Source organism: Rhincodon typus, chromosome 4 (assembly GCF_021869965.1).
Source record: "Rhincodon typus isolate 14 chromosome 4, sRhiTyp1.1, whole genome shotgun sequence".
NCBI lineage: Eukaryota > Metazoa > Chordata > Chondrichthyes > Orectolobiformes > Rhincodontidae > Rhincodon > Rhincodon typus.
Genome location: NC_063335.1, coordinates 66,293,313 through 66,317,648, shown reverse-complemented (window position 1 = coordinate 66,317,648; position 24,336 = coordinate 66,293,313). Strand labels below are relative to the sequence as shown.

At 38.7% G+C, this 24,336-nt stretch overlaps 1 protein-coding gene across 1 annotated transcript in view; it reads left to right on the top strand.

The window, feature by feature from the left end:
* The first annotated feature begins 20,524 nt into the window (after nt 1-20,524).
* sntg1 (syntrophin, gamma 1) overlaps nt 20,525-24,336 on the top strand; it is a 175,819-nt gene continuing 172,007 nt past the window's right edge. The window contains exon 1 of the mRNA XM_048596124.1: nt 20,525-20,664. Coding sequence (XP_048452081.1) covers nt 20,525-20,664 — 140 coding nt within the window. The remainder of the gene's footprint in view (nt 20,665-24,336) is intronic.

The window sequence follows — 24,336 nt, the reverse complement described above, 5'->3', positions numbered from 1 at the left end:
TATTGTATAGCTGCACTGGAACAACTTGGCTCGGAATGCACCATGCAGAATCTATTATGGCTGCAGCTGATGGGCATCGCTGTCAAGGAGAATCTCCAAGAGATGAACACCATCAACCCATGTTGGCTGCCTTGGAGGCTTATAAATCATCTTCCAATCCAGAGTCTGCTCCATGGAGATGGATGAGAGGAGCATGTGTTTCTTCTTCCAGATTGCTGAGGGTTTTTTTTCCAACTGGAAACCTGTCCAGTGAGGTTCCACAGGTTGCTGTTTGTGGTTTATATTAATGATTCAGACTTGAATGTAAGAAGGTTGGTCAGTAAGTTCATAGATGGTAAAGTGTGGGGCTGTAAATAGTGAGAAGGATAGCATTAGATTGCGGGGAGATGTAGGTGGGCTGGTCAGGTGGAATGATCAGTGGCAAATAGAATTCAATCACATAAATGTTAGATGATGTACTTGAGCAGGACAGATAAGGCAAGGGATGCATGATGAACTGTAGGACTTCTGGAAGCGCCGAGGATGAGAGGGACCTTGGTGCACATGTCCACAGGTCCCTTAAAGTATCGGTAAAGGTGGATAAAGCCATTAAGAAGGCAAATGGCGTATACTTGCCTTTATTAGCTGAGGCATCGAGTTTAAAAGCAGGGAGATTATGCTGGAACGATATAAAATGTTAGTTAGGCCACAACTAGAGTATTGTGTGTAGTTCTGAAATCCACATTAAAGGAGAAATGTGAATAGGAGAAGACACACAGATTTAGCAGATGTTGTCTGGGCTGGAGAGTTTCAGGTTTGAAGAGAGATTGGACAGACTGAGGTTGTTTTCTTCAAAGCAGAGGAGATTGAGAGGCACCATAATGGAGATGTAAAACATTACGAGGGGCATAGATAAGGGGAACAGGAAGAAATGTTTCCCCTGGATGGACGAAAATTGACTATGGACATAGGTCTAAGGTAAGGGACAGAAAGTTTAGAGGAGACATGAAGGAAAACCTTTTTATTTAGAGGGTGGTGGGAATCTGAAATTCTCTGCCTGTAATGGTGGTAGAGGCAGAAATATTTGGACGTGCAGTTGTGATGCCAAGGCATACAAGGCTATGGATCAAGTGCTGGAAAATGGGATTACAGAAGTTCGGTGGTTGTTTTTGACCAGAATGGATCTGATGGGCCAAAGGGCCGTTTTTCTGTTCTGTGTATCTCTGTGACTCTAAGGTACACAAAGAAAACTCTGTGATCAGGAAGAAAATGGTTTAGTAAAGTTATTGCATTTGGATATTTTGAGGATCAATGCTTTCTTTTACTCCTGACTGCATGATGTAAAATACACAGACTGCATGGTTCCCAGTTATTCCTGTCCTCTATGACATAGGCCTTAGACATTCCCACATAATGTTGTCTAGACTAAACAGTAATTCCGGAGAAGCTGACAAAGAACCTTGAATCCTTTGAAAAGAATACAGTTGGAAGCACTAGTTTATCAGCCAAGTTGTGTCCACTTCTTGAGTGGCTAGAAGGTCTATAAGAGTATATTCCTGGCTGGTAGCATGTCCAAATGCATGAGGGAAGGTGTCAACACCCTTATTTACAAGTGAAAGGAGGACCGGAAGGAATTTATAAATTGATAAATCATCCCACCGCCAAATGTGCACTTCAAAATTCTGTCCAAGACCATTGCCAGTTAGGCTGGGTCAATTCTGGAACTAATATTTTACCCTGACCACCCTGTGTTCTACCCAGCAGGAAGATCTCTGCCATCGTTATGCTACTTAGTGGTACAGTTTCTTTTGTGGTTGTCAGAGGGTGAAAACCTACCTCACCTGCATTAGGAGACCTACATGATGGATGTGCTGTCCAGAATAGGATTTTGGAATCCGATCCAATTGCTCTACAAAAACTTCAGTGGCACAGTTTCAATTAATGGGTAGGAAACAAAAAGCTTTTCAATCAAATCTGGTGTTGGGCAGGGATACACTCTGTCCCCTGTCCTGTCTTTGCATTGTTTAGAGCTCTTTGCCATGTCCATCAAGAATGATGTGAGCGTAAAAGCGATGACTATTGCAGGTAATGGAGGCACTCTGTTCAAAGTTTCCCTGTACAAAAACAACATCATCATTTTCTGTTAAGGCTCATTGTTGGTTCTTGGCTTAGTTTCTAATAGTAACCTGCTCAAAAAAGCTGCAGGAGCCACAATAAACTAAGCCAAGAGCAAGGTCATGTTCTTTGGAAATTGAGCCGAGTAATCCTTCCTAACGGTTTACTGACCAGTCAGATTGCCTGAAGGAGCTTGGGAATAATTGGAGAAGCCAGGGCATGTGCTAAAGACTGGAAGGAGCAAGTAACCATGGTCCAGCAAAAGCTGAGCATGAAGGAATGATGCATTCTCCCTTGCAGGCAAGAATCTTTGAATGAAGTAATCTTTCCTTATTTCAGTTCCAAACGATTGCCCCCTTCACCTAATGTTAAATGTCTGTTTCTGATTCTCCAACCAAGGATACAGCCTTTCAGCATCCACCTGTTAGGTCTCGTCAGAATCTTAGTGGTGCTGGCCGCATTTGTGGAGCAAAAAAAGCAAGTTAATGTTTTACGTTCAATATGGTTCTTCAGTCATATTAAATTTGAACTGTCATATTGGAGTCAAAATGTTAACTCTGTTTCTCTGTCCGTAGATGCTTCCAGACCTGGGTTTCTCCAGCACTTTAATTTTATTTCAGATTTCCAACTGCCACAGTATTTTGCATTTGTTCCTTTCAGAATTTTATATATGTCCTGTCTCATTTTTTTGAACTCCAGCGATCATAGACCCAAATTACATGGCAATTTACTCTCATCATTGAGCTATCTTACTCCTAGGGACCAATTTACTGAATCTTTACAGTATCACTTGGAAGGCAATTATATCTTTCCTTAAAAATGGATATGAAAAATAAAATTGCACACAGTAATTCAGATGTGGTCTCACCAAAATTGTACAGAATTGTAGTAAGTCTTCTTTATTCCTCTGCTGCAATGCCCTTGCAGGAGAAGCCAATATGCCATTTAGTTTCTGAGTTGCTGCTGCACCTCCGTGCTAACTTCCTGTGATCAACACTTAGAAGCTTCACACTTCTAAACCAATGTGCTTTTCTAAATATTGAAGTCAATAACTTCACATTTCCCCATTATAATCCATACGCCATCTCATTGCACACTCACTTAACCCTCTGTGTCTTCCCTAGATTGTACCTTCCTACTTAACTTTGTATCATCAGCAAACTCAGATGCGTTATTCTCTGTCTGTTTGTCTAATTCACAAATATAGATAGTAAATAGTTGAAGACCCATCACTAATTCTTGTGGTATTCCATTCAGTCTGTCAGCTTGAAAATGTCCCATTTTTGCCAACACTTTGTCTATAAATATGGAGTATTACCCCTAACTCCATGAGCCTTCACCTCGTCTATTAAACTCTATATGCCACCTTATCAAATGCCCTTTGGTATACTACATCTTCTGGTTCCCCTTTATCTCTCTTTCTCATTACATCCTTGTAAAATCTCCAATTGCCAAACAGAATTTCCCATTTCTAAAACTTGTTTTGATTGTCTAAATATTATTCTACATGAATTATGAAAGCTTCCTTAATAATAAATTCCAAAATTTTCATATTGACTGATGTTCGGCTAACTGGCCTGTAGCTCCATTTTTATCTTTCCCTCCTTTTATTAACATTTTACATTTGCCAACTTCTAATCTTCTGGGTTAATTCTTGAATTTAAGAAAATCTGGGAAATCACAGCTAGTTTATCTTCTATGTCACAGATATTTTAGAACGTGTAGGACATTGGTCCTTGTGATTTGTCCAGTTTTAGTCACTTGTATTTCTCCAATACTTTGCCCATATTGATTACCTAATTTCCTCACTCTTTTTAGCCCTTTATTACCCTTTGTTTCTAGAATGCAACATGTGCCTTCCACTGTAAAGATAGACTCAAAAGATTTATTCAATACTTCTGCATTTTTTTCTCATTTCCCTTGACAGTTTCTCTTGTCTCAGTTTTTAAGGGACCAACGTTTACTTTAGCTACTCTATTCCTTTTTAAATATTTAAACATTTCGTATGTTTATATTTCTGGCTAATTTGTTCTCATTCTATTTAATGGTAATTTATAATAATACAGAAAATACAGTAAAATACATAAGCTGGCATAATTTTAATTACAAAGTTAAGACAAATCAGATTTTTTGTTCCATACATGACTTCTTGATGTCCTAAGTGGCTGCAGGATGCTGCCAAACTCCGCAGCTGCCAAACTATTCCCTGAGGACACAACACCAAGGAGGAAGCATGATGAAACGGCCCCTGCTGCCACTGACTGGGGACTAGAATGTCGCCTCTGCCTGCTGATATTCCAGCTGCCCCCATAGCCAGGAGACTGTCCCAACAATCGAAAATTAGGGCATGTCTCAACTTCTGATAACCGAGTGACCGTCCAAATTAACTCCCAAGGCATGAAGGATCATTTAAGCCACTGCAGATGCTGCCAAAACATCAGAAGGAGAAAATGGACCCCAATTCATCGAAGCTGGAACAGTTGCTCAAGTTGTGACTGCCATGGCCACGAGGAATGGACCAGATCTGCCGCTCCACAGCTTGGTACAACCTCTCTCCACCAGGAAGAAGAACAAGTGACATTGATTCACAGGTTAAATGAAGAGAAATAAAATTTTGGAAAAAAATGTGGTTGGTCATGCAAGAGAAATCAGATGGGCTGGGGGCCCAAACACCACCTACCCTGTAGCCTCCACCATCTTGAAGAATATTTTTATCTCTCATGAACATTTTGGTGATTCTTTCAGAGATAGTAGGAACTGCAGATGCTGGAGAATCTGAGATAACAAGGTGTAGAGCGGGATGAACACAGCAGGCCAAGCAGCATCAGAGGAGCAGGAAGGCTGACGTTGCGGGCCTAGACCCTTCATCAGAAATCAGCCTTCCTGCTCCTCTGATGCTGCTTGGCCTGCTGTGTTCATCCAGCTCTACACCTTGTTATCTCTATTGGTGATTCTTTGCTGGTTTCTAAAACAGCAAAAACACCCTATTACTCTTAGCAATATTATAGATCTCTATTGTAATTTAATTAAGCATAAATTCCTGAGTGAGCCACAACTGAGTCTTTCCTGCTGAGTTATGTTGTTTTTCAATGGAATTTATTTTCATTGAACATTGTGAATTGTTTCTTAAAATGCTTCCCACTGTTTAGTTACCAGAATATCTATGTACAAACTATTTGTCAAATTTTGCTATTTCTCTCATCATATTGATGCAATTGCCTTTGTTTACATGTAAGTGTTTGATTTGTGATTGAAATGTCTTTATCAATATGAAAGTCAATGAAATTGTGATCATTATTTTGCAGTGAATCTTTTATTATGAGATTACTAATTAATCCTACCCCATTGGACAATACAAGATCTAAGACAGCTCTACCCTCGTCAGTTCTACAATGTAAACCTTCAGGAAACTGACATGAAAATATATGACAGATTCATCTTCTGGACCATTCTTGCTAATTTGATCATCCTAACCTCTGAGGATTAGAGTCCCCTCACAATTATTGTATAGCCTTTGTTATAATTTCTAATATTTTCTTGTTTAATACACTGTCTAACAATATAACTACTATAAACTACTCCCAGCATGTTTTTTGACACTTGATATTCCTAATTCCATCGTACTGTTTCTATTCATGATCTTCTGAAGCTAGATTTTTCTCACTAATATTCTTTACTAACAGGACTACCCTTCCTCCTCTCCACACTGTCAGATTTTATATTTATTTTGGATACTTATTTTGCAACTTTGATCACCTTGCAAGCATTTACCTGTGATGACAATTAGATCAAAACTGTTGACCGATATTTGTGCCACTGGTACATATATGTTATTGCAGATGATCTGTCTAAACAGATAAATAATGTTTAATTTCATTTTTTTACTTTATTGTTATTCCCTACAAGCACCTCATGCACTGGTGTATAATTTCTATTAAACTCTCTGTTCTTTCCTGTCCTACAGTCATCTGTAGCCAAGTCCCTCTGCCATGTTTCATTCCATACTTCACTTTGGATAAATGAAATTGAAGATACATTAAGCATACAAATAAATAATATAAATCATTTAAAGACATGAGTGCTGAAAGGGTTTAAAAATATAACATAATGAAATAACTTGAAGAGCCATATTTAATAGCACACAGCTACAAACCTTGAGTTGTGAATAATTCACAAGGCCAAAAAATTGTTAGTTAAACAAAATATAGGACCATTTGTTCTGGGAGCTAGGATAGCAAAAGAATAATAAGATTATATCCACTGTCAAACAAAGAGTTGTTTATTCATTGAGCCTTTGAGCCATGAAAGAATCCACTAAAACATCAATGCATGGGTAAGGGAAGATGATTGATATACACAAGTCAGAGAATTGAATTGCTATGTAAGATCAAATTGTAGCCTATAGTGCAGTCAGACTTGATAAAAAGGCCTATGTACCTATGTAATGATAAATTAATTGTGCTCATTCTGTGCATGATGTAAACCTAAATCAATAATGATTCAGTTCGGATAACTGTACACCTCTTAATTAGTGTATGCTAATTTCTTGTGACCAGATCCAAGAGTATAACTGCCTCCGTAATTCTTTATTCTGGATGTCCAGCATATAATTTTTTGATTCTCTGGAGTCACTAGCTATAACTAAATAATAAAGATAATTTTAACACTCTATGGATCTTTATCTGGTCACACTCTGTAGATAAGGATCAGAGGATTGTGAAGCTACTGTCAGACCCCAGAAATTCCTGTAAACAGGTGCAGAACTTCTGACTTGTTCTTGTTCAAGTTAATGGCTGTTATAAGTAAACATACCCACTGACTTGTCCATGTTTCTCATGACCAGTCTTCTGATGATGAACATTTATCCCATGGCAAAAAATAAACTGGGTAGGCCTCGAACCAGTGTAGGAGAAGCAAAGTAACATTCCCTTTCTTCCCCCATGATAATGGACAAGCTAGAAACGCCCCAAGGGTGAAAGCAGACACCATTGGGATTTAAACTACCAACTAACTTCAATGAAACTTCTATTTCATTATAAAGTCTGATACAACATTTTATTGTTTTTATATATTTCATAAATATTTAATACTATTATTTTTGACAATTTGTAAATATATTTTTAAAATTTCTTTTTAGCATTTAGTGACATTGTTAATCAATAATACTAATGTAATTAATTTGTCTTATTTAATGTTAAAAGTTATTGAATTATTTTTACCGAATGTGTGTCTGTGAGTGAAGTAAGTGGGTAAGAGGGTGGGAATGAATTAGATGGGTGAGAGGGTAGAGTGGTATCTGGATAAGGTGACATATGGATAGGCAAGCACATGGATACAGTGGCAGATGGGCAGGTGGGTCAGAAATTGGGGAGGAGTTGAGTGGTGAGATAACGTCAGCTTAGCTTAGAGGGTCAGTGTCAGGGAATTGGATTATTTTGAATTGTTTGGGTGTTGGGATGGTAATGGTATATTAGGGGAATGAGAAGGATGGTCAGTTTTATACTTATCTCAGAATACCGAAGGTTTTAATCCTTTATGTTTTCCTGTCCAGGGAAGTCAGAAGCCTCCGAAGTCTCTCACTCTAACTCGGACATGGTGACGTTTTGAGAGTGTTGCAGAGGCTGGGGTAATTTTTATCAGAAGTTTAAACTTCAGGACAATTATCATGTTGGCAGGTACAATGTGATATCCATGCATCCCCTTAAGCATCTCCAGTCTACACTGCCGCAACAATGATCTTCCTGTTGAAAGATCTGGTCCATTTTACGGAATGACTCATCTACCTGGCTGGCAACATTTTACAATCCATTTTGTAAGGCATATTCTTGCAAATTTTTGGGTATCATTCTAGCATGAAGCCATGGCTGAAGTAGGGTTGGCAGGTATATATCTCCTGTTATTGAGGTGATGAGCCTTTAGTGATACAAGATGAATTCTATCAACAAATCACAATTGTTATGACACAGAAGGATGCCATTTGTGCCTGCACCTATTTTTCAAACGGACAGCATTAACTTGTACCAATTTCCTTCTTTTTCCCACAAGCCTTGCACACTATTTCTGTCAAGTAATCATCCAATGCTTTCTTGAATGCCTCAATTGAATCCGCCTCCAGTACATTTCCAGGGCATTCCATACCCTAACTACTCACTGCAGTGAAAGTATTTTCTCACACCTTCGTTGCTTCTTTTGCGCATCATTTTATGCCTACTTGTTTCTTTTACAAACGGGAACACCTCTCTAGCTACCATGTCCAGCCCACTCATGATTTTGAAAATCTCTGTAAAATCTCCTTACAGCCTTCTTTCTTCCAAGCAGAACTGTCCCAACTCCTTTATTCTCTCCTCATCACTGAAATTTCTCATCCCTGGGACCATTGTAAATTGTTTGTGTACTCTTTCCAATGCATTCACATCTTTCTTGTGTCACTCACAACTGCACAGAATACTCCAGCTGAGGTCTAACAAGTGTCTAATGCAAGTTCAACATCAGCTCCATGCTTTTGTGTATGCCCCTGTGAATAAAGCCAAGGACACTATGCTTTCTGAACTACTCTCTCCACCTGTCCTGCCACCTTCAATCACCTATGACTTATACTGCTACATATATGTTATTTTGCAGATATACATGCAGCTAATTGCATTCTAATATACCATAACTGCGTTGATAGTTTCCAGCTATTGACACATAGTATTCTTACTAAGCAGCAGGAGAAGCAGTAAACTCGCCTGATCAGCGTGAAGGGCACCATAAATAAGCTCAGAAACAGATCGACAGTTTTCACTGATTAATTACCCATTCAGTGAATTTTTAATAGTAGTGTAGGTTTTGTTGGCTGTGTTGTATTATTATCTAATCACAATCACACTGTATAGTTTTCAGTATTTTGCAAGGAAGCTATTGTTGTCACTAGTTTGTTTCCCCTTGTTCTACATTTGTTGTCCCCTTCCCTTTCATTTCCTTCCTACGTCCTCTTCTTTCACCTCCTCTGTACTATTAGCTATTGCCTCCTTTCACTTCTCTTGCCTTCTCTCTTTCCTGTGCTCTTCATTCAGATTCTTCTCACCTCCATTCCTCCTTGCCCTTCTCTATCCTTCCTCCTTTCAAACTTTCACTCCATCTGCTTCTCTCCCTGTTTCTACTCTCTTTCTCCTGCTGCACCTAGTTCTTTCTGATCAGATCTTTAATCATTAGCTTGATGTCATTCTAATTTTCCCCTAATTTTCCCATTACTATTCCTTTCCTTTAGCCCACTCCTCCTTTTACGTTTCTGTGAGCACTTCTGGTCATGGTTTGAATTTGTACATAGCTTTTCAATGTAGACATAGGATTTTTAGATGGGAATCGTAGAAAAAGGAGAAAGAAATTTTGTACAGAGATCCTATTCTGCTGTTCCAACCTTACCTTGCACCAAAACCTGCTTCATCCGAGAACTATACTTGACTCGATTTGCATGACACGAGAGAGTGATTGGTCAATGTTAAAACATACATGGCTGTACATAATTTGCTATGTCGCAGGATTTCCAACTGTTCATAAGTTCCTCATATTCATCTTCAAAGCCAAAAGTCCAAAAAAAAGTTCATTTTCATATTTCCAACATAACAATCTTTATGACCTTTCCAAAAGATGTGAAAAATTTATTGGCAGCCTGTATACATTTTTGAAATGCTGTAAGGGGCTTGATAAGCTGAACTTATTTAAATTTGTTTAACGTAGTGTTTTCGCCTCTATCAAAAAGAGAAAGTTCATCACTTCAGAATTGGTTGATTGAAATTATATCACTGTTTCATTACTTTTGCTGGATCAAATTCCTAGACCTTCCTCTGGGTGTACCTATAATTTATGGATTGCAGCAGTTCAGGAAAGCAACTAACTGCCAGCATCCTAGGGGCAATTAAGGTGGCAATTTAACATGCCACCTTCATTCACATGAGCAAAAACAGTCTGAACCTCAGCAAGGAAAAATATGTCTGATTTCTTTGCTTCACGAGGGCATGCACACTTAAATCTACAATTTGTTATAGCTACAACTGTAAACTCTGAGCAGATGAGATGACATTACCAGTGGTTATAAGCATGATAACCATCAGGACTACATTAGTCTGCTGCCAAACTGAGCTGAGATATTTTGTCAATGTTTCATATCCAAATTCACAATTCAAAGAGAGCTGGGAAAATTTTATTCTGTTTTGCCAGAGCATGGAAAGGAAGTGGCTTCAAGAGAATTACAAGCTTGTCTTTGGTGCAGAATGCCATTCACTGCACTCACTTCACTTTGCAGGCACTGTATGTCAATGTTAAAATGTAAAGCAACTAAAAAAGACAGTCCTGTTCCTTACCATACACAGTGAATCATGCAACTCAGTGTCTGGGGTTCTGACAGCAGTCAAGATGATTTCATTTTGAGGAATGAACCCATCATCAATTGAGCAACTATGAAAAAGCACAGTATAGTTACTGGGTGACAAGGAGTCTGAACACATTGCTCCTGATTCAGGTAAACAAACCACACCGACATGGGCAGCATCTATATACCAAAGGCCATGATGCCACACAAAGTATGTTAGAGCAGATATTGATGTGCAAAACAAAATTTCAAGCGCTGGAGCACTTTGAGGAGCTTTACAGAAATCAATGGAAAGATATTTGGTGGTGTAAAGATATTTGGTGATCTGTTATATGCTGTATAACATCAGAATCAAGAATGCAAAGCCCCAAGGGTAGGAGTGGGGGAGAACACAGATATGTCTTGCGCCCAGACTGCTAATATATTTTTACCATCATGTTCACAATCTGAAATAATGCCAGGAGACTACAAGTTCAGTTTGTTGCGCATTTTCTCCCTTTGATGCTTTTGTGACTCCTTATTAGGCGTGACGACTGATGGTTGTTCAACCTTAAGGTCACCAGAGCTTGGGTGAGGGGAGAGATTGAGAAGGTGGAAACATTATGGTAACCTCAGCTAGCATGGGAATTCAACCTATGCTGTTGGCATCACTCTGCATCGCAAACCAGCTGTCTAGTTAACTAGCAACTGTAGGAAACAAGCTGTGGCAGAAGCGTCAACAATATATGATATCAGTTACAGTTAAGACAGAACCCATGGATTTCTCAGCCACCTATCCAGATGATGGTGACATTATGGGTCACTAAATCTCATTATGCTTTCTCTCCTTGACAAGGACTTCCAAATCTTCATTTTCCATGATTGAGCTATGAAATTCCTTCAAAAGCCCTTTTGCCATGAACTGCCTCAATCACTACTCATGTCCAGGTAGTTAGACAATAAGACATTGGAGCAAAGTATGCCATTTGGCCCATCAAGTCTTAAACAATATTCAATAAGATCATGACTGATCTAATAATCTTCAGCTCCACTTTCCTGCCTTTTCCCCAGAAAGCTTTATTCCCTTATTGATTACAAATCTATCTATCTATCTATCTTAGTCTTAAACCAAAGAATTTCACAGTTTCAGTGCTCTTTGAGAGAAGGAAAATCCTCCTCATCTCTGTCTTAAATAAGCAATCCCTTACTCTGAGATTAAGCCATCTGACTTTCAGACAAGGGGAAGCAATCTCTCCGTATCTACCCTGTCAAACCCCCTAAGATTTTTATGTTCTTCAATAGGATCTCCCCTCATTCCTCTATATTACATGAGTCCAAGTCCAACCTACTCAACCAATCCTCAAGACAATCCTTCCATACCTGGACTGCCTCCAATGCCAGTGTATCTTTCCTTAGGTAAAGGGACCAAAAGTATTCAGTATTCTAGGTGTGGTCTGACTTGTGCCTTGTGTACTTTTAAGAAGACTTCTCCATTTTTATACTCCGTTTCCTCTGAAGTTAAGCTTTTGTCCACTCAGTTAATCAGTCTGTGTCCTTTCTTGTCTGTTATCCACACTACTTCCCTTCTCACTTATTTTTGTGTCATCCGCAAACTTGGTGATACAGGTAGTTCTGCTATAACCCATGTTTTGTTAACATGAATTGGCTGTAATGCGATGGATGAATAGCAGACTCTGTTTGTATAATGCGAACTTTCTGCTGTAGTGGTATAGTGACTTCCTTAGAATGTGATTTTCTATAGCGTGAGGTCACACAAGAATGCATAATTGTTTTAAAGGAAAACTACCTGTAGTGCATTCACTTCTGTCATCCTAGTCGTCAGTATATATTGTAAATAATTGTGGCCCCAACACTGATCCTAGTGACACTCTACTGGTTGCAGGTTGCCAAACTGAAAATGCCCCCATTATCCCAACTCTCTCTTTTATATGAGTTAGCCAGTCTCTACCCATGCTGATATGTTATCCTCAAGAGCGTTAGCTTTTATCAAGTAGCATTACATGAGATACCTTATCAAAAGCCTATTGGAAATCCAGATATATTCAATCTACTGATTCCCTTTATCTTTGAGTTTTGATTTGATTTGATTCGTTGTAGTCACATGTACTGAGACACAGTGAAAAGTATTGTATTGCGTGCTAACCAAACAAATCATATCTTACATAAGTATGTCAGGGTAATAGAACAGAATGTAGAGTATAGTCTTACAGCTACAGACAAGGTGCAGAGAAAGATCAACTTTAACATATGAGGTCTGTTCATAGGTCTAATAACAATGGGGAAGAAGCTGTTTTTAAATCTGTTGCTATGTGTTTTCAAACTTTTATATCTTCTGCCCAATGGAAGAGGGTGCAAAAGAGTATAACTGGGGCGGGGGAGGCGGTGGGGGAAAGATCTTCAATTATGTTGGCTGCTTTTCGGAGGCAGTGGGAAGTGTAGAGCAAAGAACAAAGAAAATTACAGCACAGGAACAGGCCCTTTGGCCCTCCAAGCCTGCACCAATCCAGAGCCTCTATCTAAAGCTGTCACCTATTCTCCAAGGATCTGTATCCCTCTGCTCCCTGCCCATTCATGTATCTGTCTAGATACATCTTAAATGACGCTATCGTGCCCGCCTCTACCACTTCCAGGCACCCACCACCCTCTGCGTAAAGAACTTTCCACGCATATCTCCCTTAAACTTTTCCTCTTTCACCTTGAAATCGTGACCCCTAGTAATTGAGTCCCCCACTCTGGGAAAAAGCTTCTTGCTATCCACCCTGTCTATACCTCTCATGATTTTGTAGACCTCAATCAGGTCCCCCCTCAACCTCCATCTTTCTAATGTAAATAATCCTAATCTACTCAACCTCTCTTCATAGCTAGCGCCCTCCATACCAGGCAACATCCTGGTGAATCTCCTCTGCATCCTCTCTAAAGCATCCACATCCTTTTGGTAATGTGGCGACCAGAACTGTATGCAGTATTCCAAATGTGGTCGAACCAAAGTCCTATACAACTGTAACATGACCTGCCACCTCTTGTACTCAGTACCCCGTCCAATGAATGAAAGCATGCCATATGCCTTCTTGACCACTCTATCCACCTGCGTTGCCACCTTCAGGGTACAATGGACCTGAACACCCAGATCTCTCTGTGCATCAATTTTCCCCGGGGCTTTTCCATTTACCACATAGTTCGCTCTTGAATCGGATCTTCCAAAATGATGAAGTCAATGGAAGGAAGACTGGTTTTTGTGATGGATTGGGCTGTGTTCACAACTCTCTGTAATTTCTTGCGGTCTTGGGCAGAGCTGTTACTGTACCAAACATAATGCATCTGGACAGGATGCTTTCTGAGGTGCATACATAAAAATTTGGGAAGAGTCATTGTGGATATGCCGAATTACCTCAGCCTTCTGAGGAATTAAAGGCATTGGTGTTCTTTCTTGACTTGTTGACATGGATAGACCAGGATAGATTGTTGGTGATATTTACTCCCACGAACTTGAAGCTTTTGACCACCTCCACCTTAGCACTATTGCTACAGTCAGGCATGTCCAGTTTTTTCCTTGAGACTTCATTCTACATGATTCTTGAGGCTGCACTTCAACACAATTTCAGCTCTTTAACAGACAGCTAGATTAACCAAGCTGACGCTCACCCAAGGTTTCTGTGATCTGGAATCTTTCTCTGCTGCACTAAGCAAGTACTGCTTGTAGGTTTTCTTCGCCCCAGTACTCAATTGCACTGAACCACCAATGGTTTTTATGGCTTCTTCTGAGCCCTAATTCTAACTTGTAGTTATATCTACTGGTTCTTAGGACTTTTGTGAGCTCAAACTGCCCAGAGTCTGATAAACATGTACCTTCAGGGTGTGGAGCTCCTTTCCCTGCTGCTGAAAATTCCTCAACTCATATGGGTCCTTTGTTAGGTTTTCATCCCAGTACCACACAGCAGATATGTCCAAAACAGAATCCTTTCCTGCTAGGAAAAAAGGTACAGTCCATCCCAGGCTGCTCATGCACCAGTGCAGCCAGAGCAGCACTGGTAGCCCTTGTCCTCCACCTGTAAAAAACACAGTACGTTTGGCTTTCTGTAAAATTGTTTCTAGGTCCTTGGAGCTTGTGTTTAGAAATGAATTACTCTGATCATCCATTCCCACATCCTTCTAGAAATTTTTCTGGATTGTGCCCTGACATCCTACAAAGTTGCTGCATCTCTTCTCCAATAAAATCTCCAGAGCAGGATCAGAAGAAATAGGATCAGATCCCCCCCAAATTGGGTCTTAATGAGTGTTTTGAAGTTCAGAATTAGTTTACAGAATGAATTCTAGCACCTGCTTCTGCCGAAAGGTCCCCGTTTCTCACTGGCTTTAATGTGTGCGGGCTTGCTTTATCTGGAGTTAGCCTTTCATGACTTCCTTTCACGTCCAGCAGTTCAACAGTTAGCCTGGCTGCCAACCCCAGTTATGTTATTTGGCACAAAGTTGCCATGCTTCCTGTATCGGAAGCAATGAATGCAGGTTAATCCTGCATTGAATCTGTAAGCAAAAGTAATCAAATGTCCTGTTTCTGATTGAGGTCTAATTTGTAGTCAGTTTATTGTTTCTTAATAGTTGCTATTATGGAGATGCTGTATCTTGCACGTAATAATGTTGAATTTGCCAATGAATTTTCTGGATGACTGCTTTCCAATTAAATAAATTACGATTTGAAAGGGGAGGCGTGCATTACAGATCAAAGCATCTGTTATTTTCCCTGATGTGTTTTCTGGAAGCTGGTCTTTTACAACTTCTTGCAAGCAATTGATTCGACAAGAAAGGTGTACCATCTTTGCCAGCAGATGGCTAGTCAAAGATTACTACAATGAGGGAATTATGCATGACTTTAATCCTGTTGTTCTCTTTACTATTTCATGCATAGTAAATTTGGTAATCAGGAACGTACAATCAGACTCTGTTATATGATGACTTAACTGACTTTCATTTTCTTACATGAATGACAAAGTCAAGCTGATAGTCTGTATTATTTCTTTTTATCCTTGCTACTTGCTGTATATACCTTCGAACTATTTGGGGAAAAAAAACCTTATGTATAAAAATGATTCTACTTGTGGCATTTACAGTATATGGATAGCCATAGTTTTTTGCAAATTCCATAATAGAGACTGCACAGATTTGTTCACAACTGACTTGATTGAATTCTTTAATGATGATCAGCAATAAATGCTGTATATCATGGATGTTTTGTAATCATTCGACAAAGTGCCACATAGGAGGATGCAGAAAAGGTGGGATCTCATGGGGTAGGCAGAAAATGATAAAGAAAAACAGATTTGCATTTCTATAGTGCATCTCGTGGACACATCAAAGTGTTTTACAGCCAGTGAAGTACTTTTGTTGCATAATATAGGAAACATGGCAGCTAATTTGTATACAGTAAGCTCCAAGAAACAGCAAGTGATAATGATCAGATAATTCATTTTTCATTCAGTTAATTTCATTAATTTGGAGCCTCACCTACATCCTCCTGCTCCATAGTCAAATTGCCACTGTGGTCCTTAATGGGCCGTACTCTTCCCTCATTATCCTTTTACCCTTAAAGTACCTATAAAAATATTTAGGATTTTCCTTTATTTTATCTGCCAGTATTCTCTCATATCCCCTTTTAGCTCTCCTAATCTCTTTTAAAAATTCCCTCTTGTATATTCTCTACTCCGCTTTTGCTGCTTTGAGCTCTTGTACTCTGCAATAATCCCCATTTCTTCTTAATTTGATGGTTTATATCCCTCAATATCCAGAGTTTTCAGGATTGAAGGTCTTTTACTTTAGTAGAACATATTGGCTCTGTAGTCTCCATGTTTCCTTTTTGAATGCATCCCACAGTTCTGAGATGGTTTGCCTGAAAAGTATCTGTTCCCAGTCCACTCTGGCCAAATCATATCTATTCTTATCAAAATCAGACTCCCTGCAGTTGAGAATATTAATCTTAGGCCCATCCTTGACCTTTCAATAACAATCTTGAATTTAATAGAGTTACAATCACTATTAGCAAAATGCTCCCCCACTGATACTTTAATAATTTGCCAGCTTTGTTACCTAAAATTAAGTCCAGGATGGTCCCCTCTCATGTTGGACCCATCCTTAACGTACTTCCTTAAAAACTATCCTGGATGCATTTTAAAAATTCCGCTCCCTCTAAACTGTAGGAGCGTTTTTCCTGACCCAGGACAAAGACTCAGGAGGCAGGCAGGATTCAGGCCAGTGGAAGATATTTATTCAAGTAGAAACCAGTTTATGCAGGGAGAGGGCTGAAGAATCTTCAGGCTTTGGACGGTGGATCAATGACACACCCTCTGCTTTTTACAAAGAAATACAGCATTTTTGTATATTTTGTATTACGGTAATCAAATACAATGTAGTCATCATCCTTCCCCTTAATTCAAACACCCAATCCTGTATGGGACACCTAATCAGTTATGGACACTTCAATGGACAGCCCAGTTTCTCATGATCTTATGGTATTAGCTAGACATTGTAATCTCTAGGCCTTGGGATCTTCCCGTGCATCTTATTCATTTGCATTCCAAAAGTTTAATAGCTATATTTCTTCGGATCTTTCTCGGGCTTGTTTATCTATAAGGACAGCTTGAATTCTATTACCCATTGTATTTTGATGTTTTATTTATCACATTCAGTTACTCCTTTTATTTTCCCACTGTCCCAATTACATAATGTAAAAATAAAAAGTCAGTTAGTTTTAACTAATTGCTACAAGGTTAACTTCTATTATAAAGTTAATTATAAGTGTAACTATATACAACTCCTTCTACTGTCAGTATTTCGTAATTTATGGGTTGTGATCAATCTGCCTTGTTCAGGGCATAAGAGAAGATGTCTCCTAAAGTTAGTTAATCTTTACATCTAAGCTTAATTTTTTTTAAGGTTTGTATTATATCCTGGTTATGCATTGAAACCAACTTCTATGATTAGAGTATTTTTTAGCTGGAAACTGTTTAATATTGCTTGTAGCTTCAAAGAGGCAACTATTTACTACAAAATAACTTTAGCTGTTATCCTTGCAGCTGCTTAAGGACCTAATCTGGCACCTGACGTTATTCATTTAGTGGGACAATAATTCTTTCATTAATGAAGCTGGAATTGGCCATCTATCAGTCCTAAGGCATCCTTTTATCAGAGCTGTCTCGGATGGGAACATACAGCTTTCTTTTACTGACCTTCTAGCAGTTCTGTTCAAAGGTACCATTGTATTTTACTGTGTGAGCAAGCCGTGTAGTTTTGCTTAGCTTCTGTCTGCCATCTTGTAAGCAAGCATGGGCTGCTTAGTGTGTTCAGGTACAAGCCACCTTACATAACCAGGTACAGGTCACCCCTACATAAACCTTTCACAATTTTGAATACCCAGTTAATGTTGGGGAAGTTGAAATACCCTGCTATCTTTATCTTGTTATTTATACAGTTCCCTGAAATTTACCTGCCTATCTGCTGTTTTGTTTCTCTTGAACTATAGGGACCTATAGAACACTCCCAGCAATTTGTCATGACATCTTGCTCCCATGTTTTAATTTGCACCCTCAACTCATCTGCCTTGTTCATCAGACTCCTAGCATTAAAATAAACATCATCTAACCTTGGCCAAACTTCCTTGTATCTCAACAGGCCTAAAATTTTTATGCATTCCTGACTCATTTGCTGTCTCTTCTTATTTTGGTCATTCATCTTCACCTGCTGACATTTTTTCTGGAATCTAAACCCCTACCAACTTATTTAAACCCTTCCCAAAAGCACTAATAAAGCTCCCCACAATGATGCTGGCTCTGTTCCAGTAGGTACCTTGTACATGTCCCCCTGCCCCCAAAAACAATCCCAACCTCTAAATGATGTGGACAATGGTGAGACAGTTGGGAAAAATCAGTGAAAATGAAAAAAATCTTGATGTCAAGAATTGCCTAAGGATTTTAACAAAAGCTAAATGAAAATCACACTGTTGAGTAGTGAGCAGTCTATTTGCATGCATTAAAATCTCATTATTACCTAATCTCACCTCATTTATATCCGGGTTGTTATTTTCCCAGGCAGTGGAGAGAAAATAGGTGGCAAGAATTTCCAACTTTTAAGTATGAGTGGCTGCCTAGTTTGCCAGCATCTTTTCGAAGTTAGCATTTCCTCAGGGCACACTCCATGGATAGCGACCACTTGCACCCTCTGTCCATAGAGGTTGGCGTCATCAAAGCACCATCCTCATCACATCATCATTGCACATTTCAAATTCACTTATAGCACAGTTCAGCTCTTCAATACTCCATTTTGGTGTTCACTGACATATTGCATGTTTCTGTTAGGCTGCTTTGCTTGCAGGGACAGACACCCACTGTATGCATCAGAACAAAGTGTATCTCCGGGCTCTTAGCTTGCCTCCTTATCACTCACTCATTTTGGGCTTACTTGGATACTGACAGCATCTCTTTCTTGCCTTGCCTCTCCTTTTCCCACATTGACACTTCATTCACAACATACAGGGTTACGGTAGTTGTGTCTTGCCTTGCCTTTCAGCACAGACAGAAAGCCATTCGTGTTTGCTGTCAATGATCAGTCAATGTGCTAAACAGGAGATTGGGATCCTCCTGGCATTCTGAGCACTTAAGGTTTTGGGAGATTATCAAGGGTTAGTGCTGAACTGGGGTAAAAGGGAAGTCATTTGTGGGAATTGGAGTTAGCTTGCTGAATTGCAGAGTGACAATAATTGTGAAGGAGGGTTAACTCAATGTATAAAGCTGGGGAAACAACAGAGCATGGGAGGTGTGGAGTATTGCAGGAGAGGGTGTTGTCAACAGCCACCCCCACCCTGGTTTCAAAGGGGATATCGTATATTGCACATTAGTATGTGGTTGGCCTGGAGCTCAGGTGGTAAATTGAAGAGATAAACAGTTGAATAAAAGCATTGGGTCATAATAGGGAGGGTTAAAACTAAAGGGATTAACAGCAATGCAGAAAATAGCATGAAGTTTGTGGGAGATACCTGGTATAACAGGCAGAGCCCATTGATCATTCTCTGCAGCACTAGCTATGTTTTTTTCCATTTCCATTGGATTTTCAAATATGCAATCAAAATGAAAAATGGCTGCCAGCGCACCCAGAGTGGACAGTAGGTTTGTTTTCATTTTGTCTGTGGCAACAGTCTCCACTTGTGTGCAATGTGAGGCCTTTCAGGCATTCACAGATTCAAGGCACCTACAGTCATAAAATTCTCCATTGCTAGATTATATAGATTACAAATCCTGGCCACAAGCAATCCTCATTGTGATATTGTTCATTACAGATTAATCCCAGCAATCTCTATGAAGCAGAAATAATCACAAGTGACCTGTATAACACCATGTGCAGTCAACAGTTCACAAACACATTTCAAGGTTTCATTGACTGCAAATGGATCAAGAACTGTTCTCTTCTCACAGTCTGGAGAGGAACATGAACACACAAAACATCTGTATCTGAGACAAGGATATCAAATGAGCCACAACTAATATCTTCAATGTAAACTGAACTCAATGACAGGAAGCAAGGGACAGTGGTGAATTGATGTTTTTCAGACTGGGAGGTACTATGCAGTGGTTTCTCCCCAGCTTCCGTTTTGCGTCCATAATTTCTGCAGTTTTTATAAGTGACTTAAACATCTGTCTAGGGAGCAGAGTCATAAATTTTACTGAAGATATAAAACTTAGCAACAACTTAGATATTGATGAGGATAAATCTAGACTTCAGAATAGCATAGAATGTTAAAATAGGTAGAAGCATAAGAGTTCAAAACAATGAAGTGTAAAGCAAAAGCACTTGGGAACTAAAGGCAGTATATTCTAAATGACGCAATTTTGAAAAGTGTGAATGACAAACATTGATATATCCATGTATCGTAGTACTTAATGGCAGCAGGACAAGTGGATTACGTATCATTAAAAAGGCATGTGAATTATTTAGGCTTATAAATGGAATCATTGATATAAAAGCAAAGACTGCATGCTCAACTTTATATAGCACTGGTTAGGCCTCAGTTAGAGTTTTGTGGACCATATTGTAAGAAAAATGCAAAGACGTTCAGAAAGGGAAGAAAGGAGGCTTACACAGAAGAAGTTGGGACAGTTAGTACGGCTCTTCTTGGAGCAGAGGAGGCTACAAGGCATCATAGTAGACATTGCCAAGATGATGAGAGAACTAATCCCTGTGTAAGTCAATATCCAAAAGTTATAATTTAAAACCATTGGCAAATGATCCAGTGGAGAGATGTGGAGATTTTGTTTTCATTCAGAGATTTGTCAGGAGATGAAATGTTCCATGTGGGGAAATGGTTGAAACTTGTTCTGTAAATAATTTTTCAAAGGGAATGGAGCAGGATTTGTGGGGGTGGGGAGAAGAGCTTACAGGTTTTGGGCAAAAGCAGGGGATTGGGACTGAACATGACTGCTGTAAGAGCTAGCGCAGTCTGACTGGCCTCCTTCTGTGCCTAAAAGAAGTATTCCATTGTCCATTCAGCACCTTCGTGAAAAAACTGCCGTCTTTGCTTTTACTTTTTATGATTCTGTTTATAAGTTCAACTAATTCGTATGCTTTTTTAAGCCACCTGAACCATTAAATATTAGTGTACATGGATATATCGATGTTTCTCAGACATTTTTTCCTTTTTTAACAGCCTTTACATAATGTTTAATCAACTTTGAAATGTATCAATATGTATGTGGCTTGTGAAAATAGACCTATAAATTATAAAACAAATCTGTTTATAACTTGTAAGAACTGACCTGTTCATACTTTACTAATTGGCTTGAACTATGTTTTTGAATGTCCCAAATTAACTTGGTTTTAGCTGAGAATTAATTCAATATTAATCAAATAGTTACCAGAGCTACCTCGATTTGAATAGTTGTCAACTGAAATGAAAAGTGACTGCCCACCATATGCAACACTGTGCAAAACACTTAGGAGTTCTGAAAATACTCAAAGGGCTTTTGGGCCGGGTGCAGCATCTGCTTTCTATTTCAGCCAGAACAATAAACAAAATAGACCATGGTTGTCAATTATAAATTCTTGAATTACAACAGTGAGTGGAACTGCAATGCTGAAATATGTCTGATGTTGGATTTCAGCAGGCACTGCAGGTATTCTTGGCATCAACATCAGGTTTCCTGAATTTGCCAATACCAATCAGGCCGTAATGCTACCTATTTCAGCACATGTAATCAATTCCTGCCCTCAGGTTATTCTGGGAGTTAGTGTAAACCAATATTTATCCGAGTTTGATTGGCTGGTATTCTTATGCATTATCATTGGAATTATTAGACTACTTTGGATTATTTAGTGATTTTAAATTGATGTCTTTTCATTGGAAATGTGCTTAATAATTAAACTATCCTATAGTCAACTGAATGAGTAATTTACCCAGTTCTTGTCATATTTTCAATAAAATGAGACTGCAGTAAGGCTCTGATTCGTTTTCAGTATTGTTGGCGATGACTTATCATACAATGACCCAATTTCAACAACAAGTTGCTATTTCTGTACAAACAAGGTATGGTCAGTACTGTATTCATAAACTCAGCAGCCTTTTCTTGTTGTCAGTATAAACTGTGGTCATTGCTGAAGTCTGACATTTTTAGTTTTCAGGCATTTAAGTAATTTCAGATTATCTGTAATAATTAGAAATATATATTGTGCCTTATTTCAGCTTCTCATTGTTTACACATGTCAACCTGTAATGCTAATGTACAATTTCTTGAATGTATTTACATGAAATTATCTCTGAAATAAACTGAAAATGTTGCAGGGCCAGCATGTAAAAGATAAAGGTTAATATTTCACGAGGAGAAGCATCCTCAGAATTATCATGAGATATTAATAGTCTTTTCACATTCAAATGGAAGTTGACCTACTACACACTTCTGGCACTTTCTGGTTTTATTTCAGATTTCTAGCATTTTGTATGTTTTTGTTATTAATTACTTCAGGCAATTTTTAATCTATGCACACAAGTTATCCATAATCTCTTTGAATACTATCTAATGTTGTCTACATTCTGGTTGCACAACATTGTGTCATTAGCAGATCTTATGATTTACTAAGAAATACCTAAGGTTTTGGAGTAGATCTGTAGCTCGGGTTGTGGATGTTGAGGTTGGTTGGCTCGCCGAGCTGGTTTGTTGTTTTGCAGACGTTTCGTTACCGTGCTTGGTAACATCCTCAGTGCAGCCTCCGATGAAGTGTCGGTGTGTTTTCCCTCCTCATTAGATTTCTAATTCCAAATTGTATTGATGTTGAATTCAAATCCATGGTTGGATTCAAAGCTGTGTGCCCAAATCGTTACTGGGGTCAGTAGATTACTCATCCAGCAACAATACCAAAATGCCATTGCATTCCTTACATATAAAATGTGCTGGTTTGCGCTTGGTACAAATTCAAAATTTATTCAATGTTGTCATATGGCCCAGGAAAAACCTCATTGATTTATTTTTGTCGAATGAACTCTGTTGCCATGCCAATCCTTAATTCAACTGATACCATTTGTGTTGTTTTCCATATACCTTTAGAAATGCTTTAAAATTTTCTAGATTTGGAATTTAACAAATGTTTTCCAAAAATTTTAGCACATTGTATACACTTAATACCTTTCAATTAAATCGAGTAAATTTGTGAACATGACCTACAAATATAATGACTACCATAGTAACATCATTGCTGTTTGGATGAATATTGGTAATGTTAGGTAGAGTAGGGATGACCAATTATTTTGCCACTAACTGGTCTGTAATTGCCTGATTGATGCCCTCCTCTTTTTCCTGAATCTTGAGATTAAATATGGTATCCTGTATTCCTGAGGCACAATACCTGCATTTATTTGGGTAAAAATAACTGCTGATTTTGCTTGTTGATTTTGTTTATCAAGTTTCTTTTACTACTTTGTGCTGTATTCACTATTCTCTTAATACCTTCTATTCTTAAAATTATTCTTGTCCGCTTCTCTGATAATATCCTTTCTAATTTTCCAATTTTTCTTGCAGAAAATTATGTCTGTTTAATGTTCTTAAAATGTTTTTATGCATGATATTATATTAGTTATTTTCAGTCCATTTTCAATGTCCATCATTTGACCAAATCAACATTTTCTAATTCGCGACAGTAGTCACTTACAACCTCCATTAAATTGCTTGCATTTTTGCCACTGTCTTGTGATTTTCCTTGCACTGTACCTTGTGTATAATGATGATCATATTGCAGTCTCTGTTGTATTTCTTAGTAGTATGAATAGCTTTAACATACATTCAGTATTCATGTTTAGTAATAGTTTCCAGTTGCTATTTCCATTCGCTTTGAGGAAAGACAGTTGCTATGACAAGATGCCAGTGAGGTTCCCCAAGTTGTTATGGTTCCACATGGGAACCCCAAATCATTATGCTCCTGAGAGAGGAAGGATGAACTGACTTCTTAATCACTCACATCTAAGTTACTCAATAAAGTATCCCACGCTTATGCCTGTCTTTCTCCCATATCAAACTAATTTATGTTTTAAATGGAGCCAAATTAACCAGGCTTTCTTGTGTTGTTGAAAGAGTGAGTATATCAGTTAAGACAAATGCTAAGAAAATGTAATGCAACACTCACACAAAAACACACACACACGGATTAGGAATAAGGAGTGAATCCAAAGAAAGAGAAAAGATAAAATATATATGGATCAGTTTCTCTGGTATTTCATAAAATGTGGATTGTGAAATATTGAGAGTTAAACAGTTGCTTTTGGGATTCTTAACTTTGCAGTTAGTTGAAATTCTTCAGAGATAGTAGGAACTGCAGATGCGGAGAATCCGAGACAACAAGGTGCAGGGCTGGATGAACACAGCAGGCCA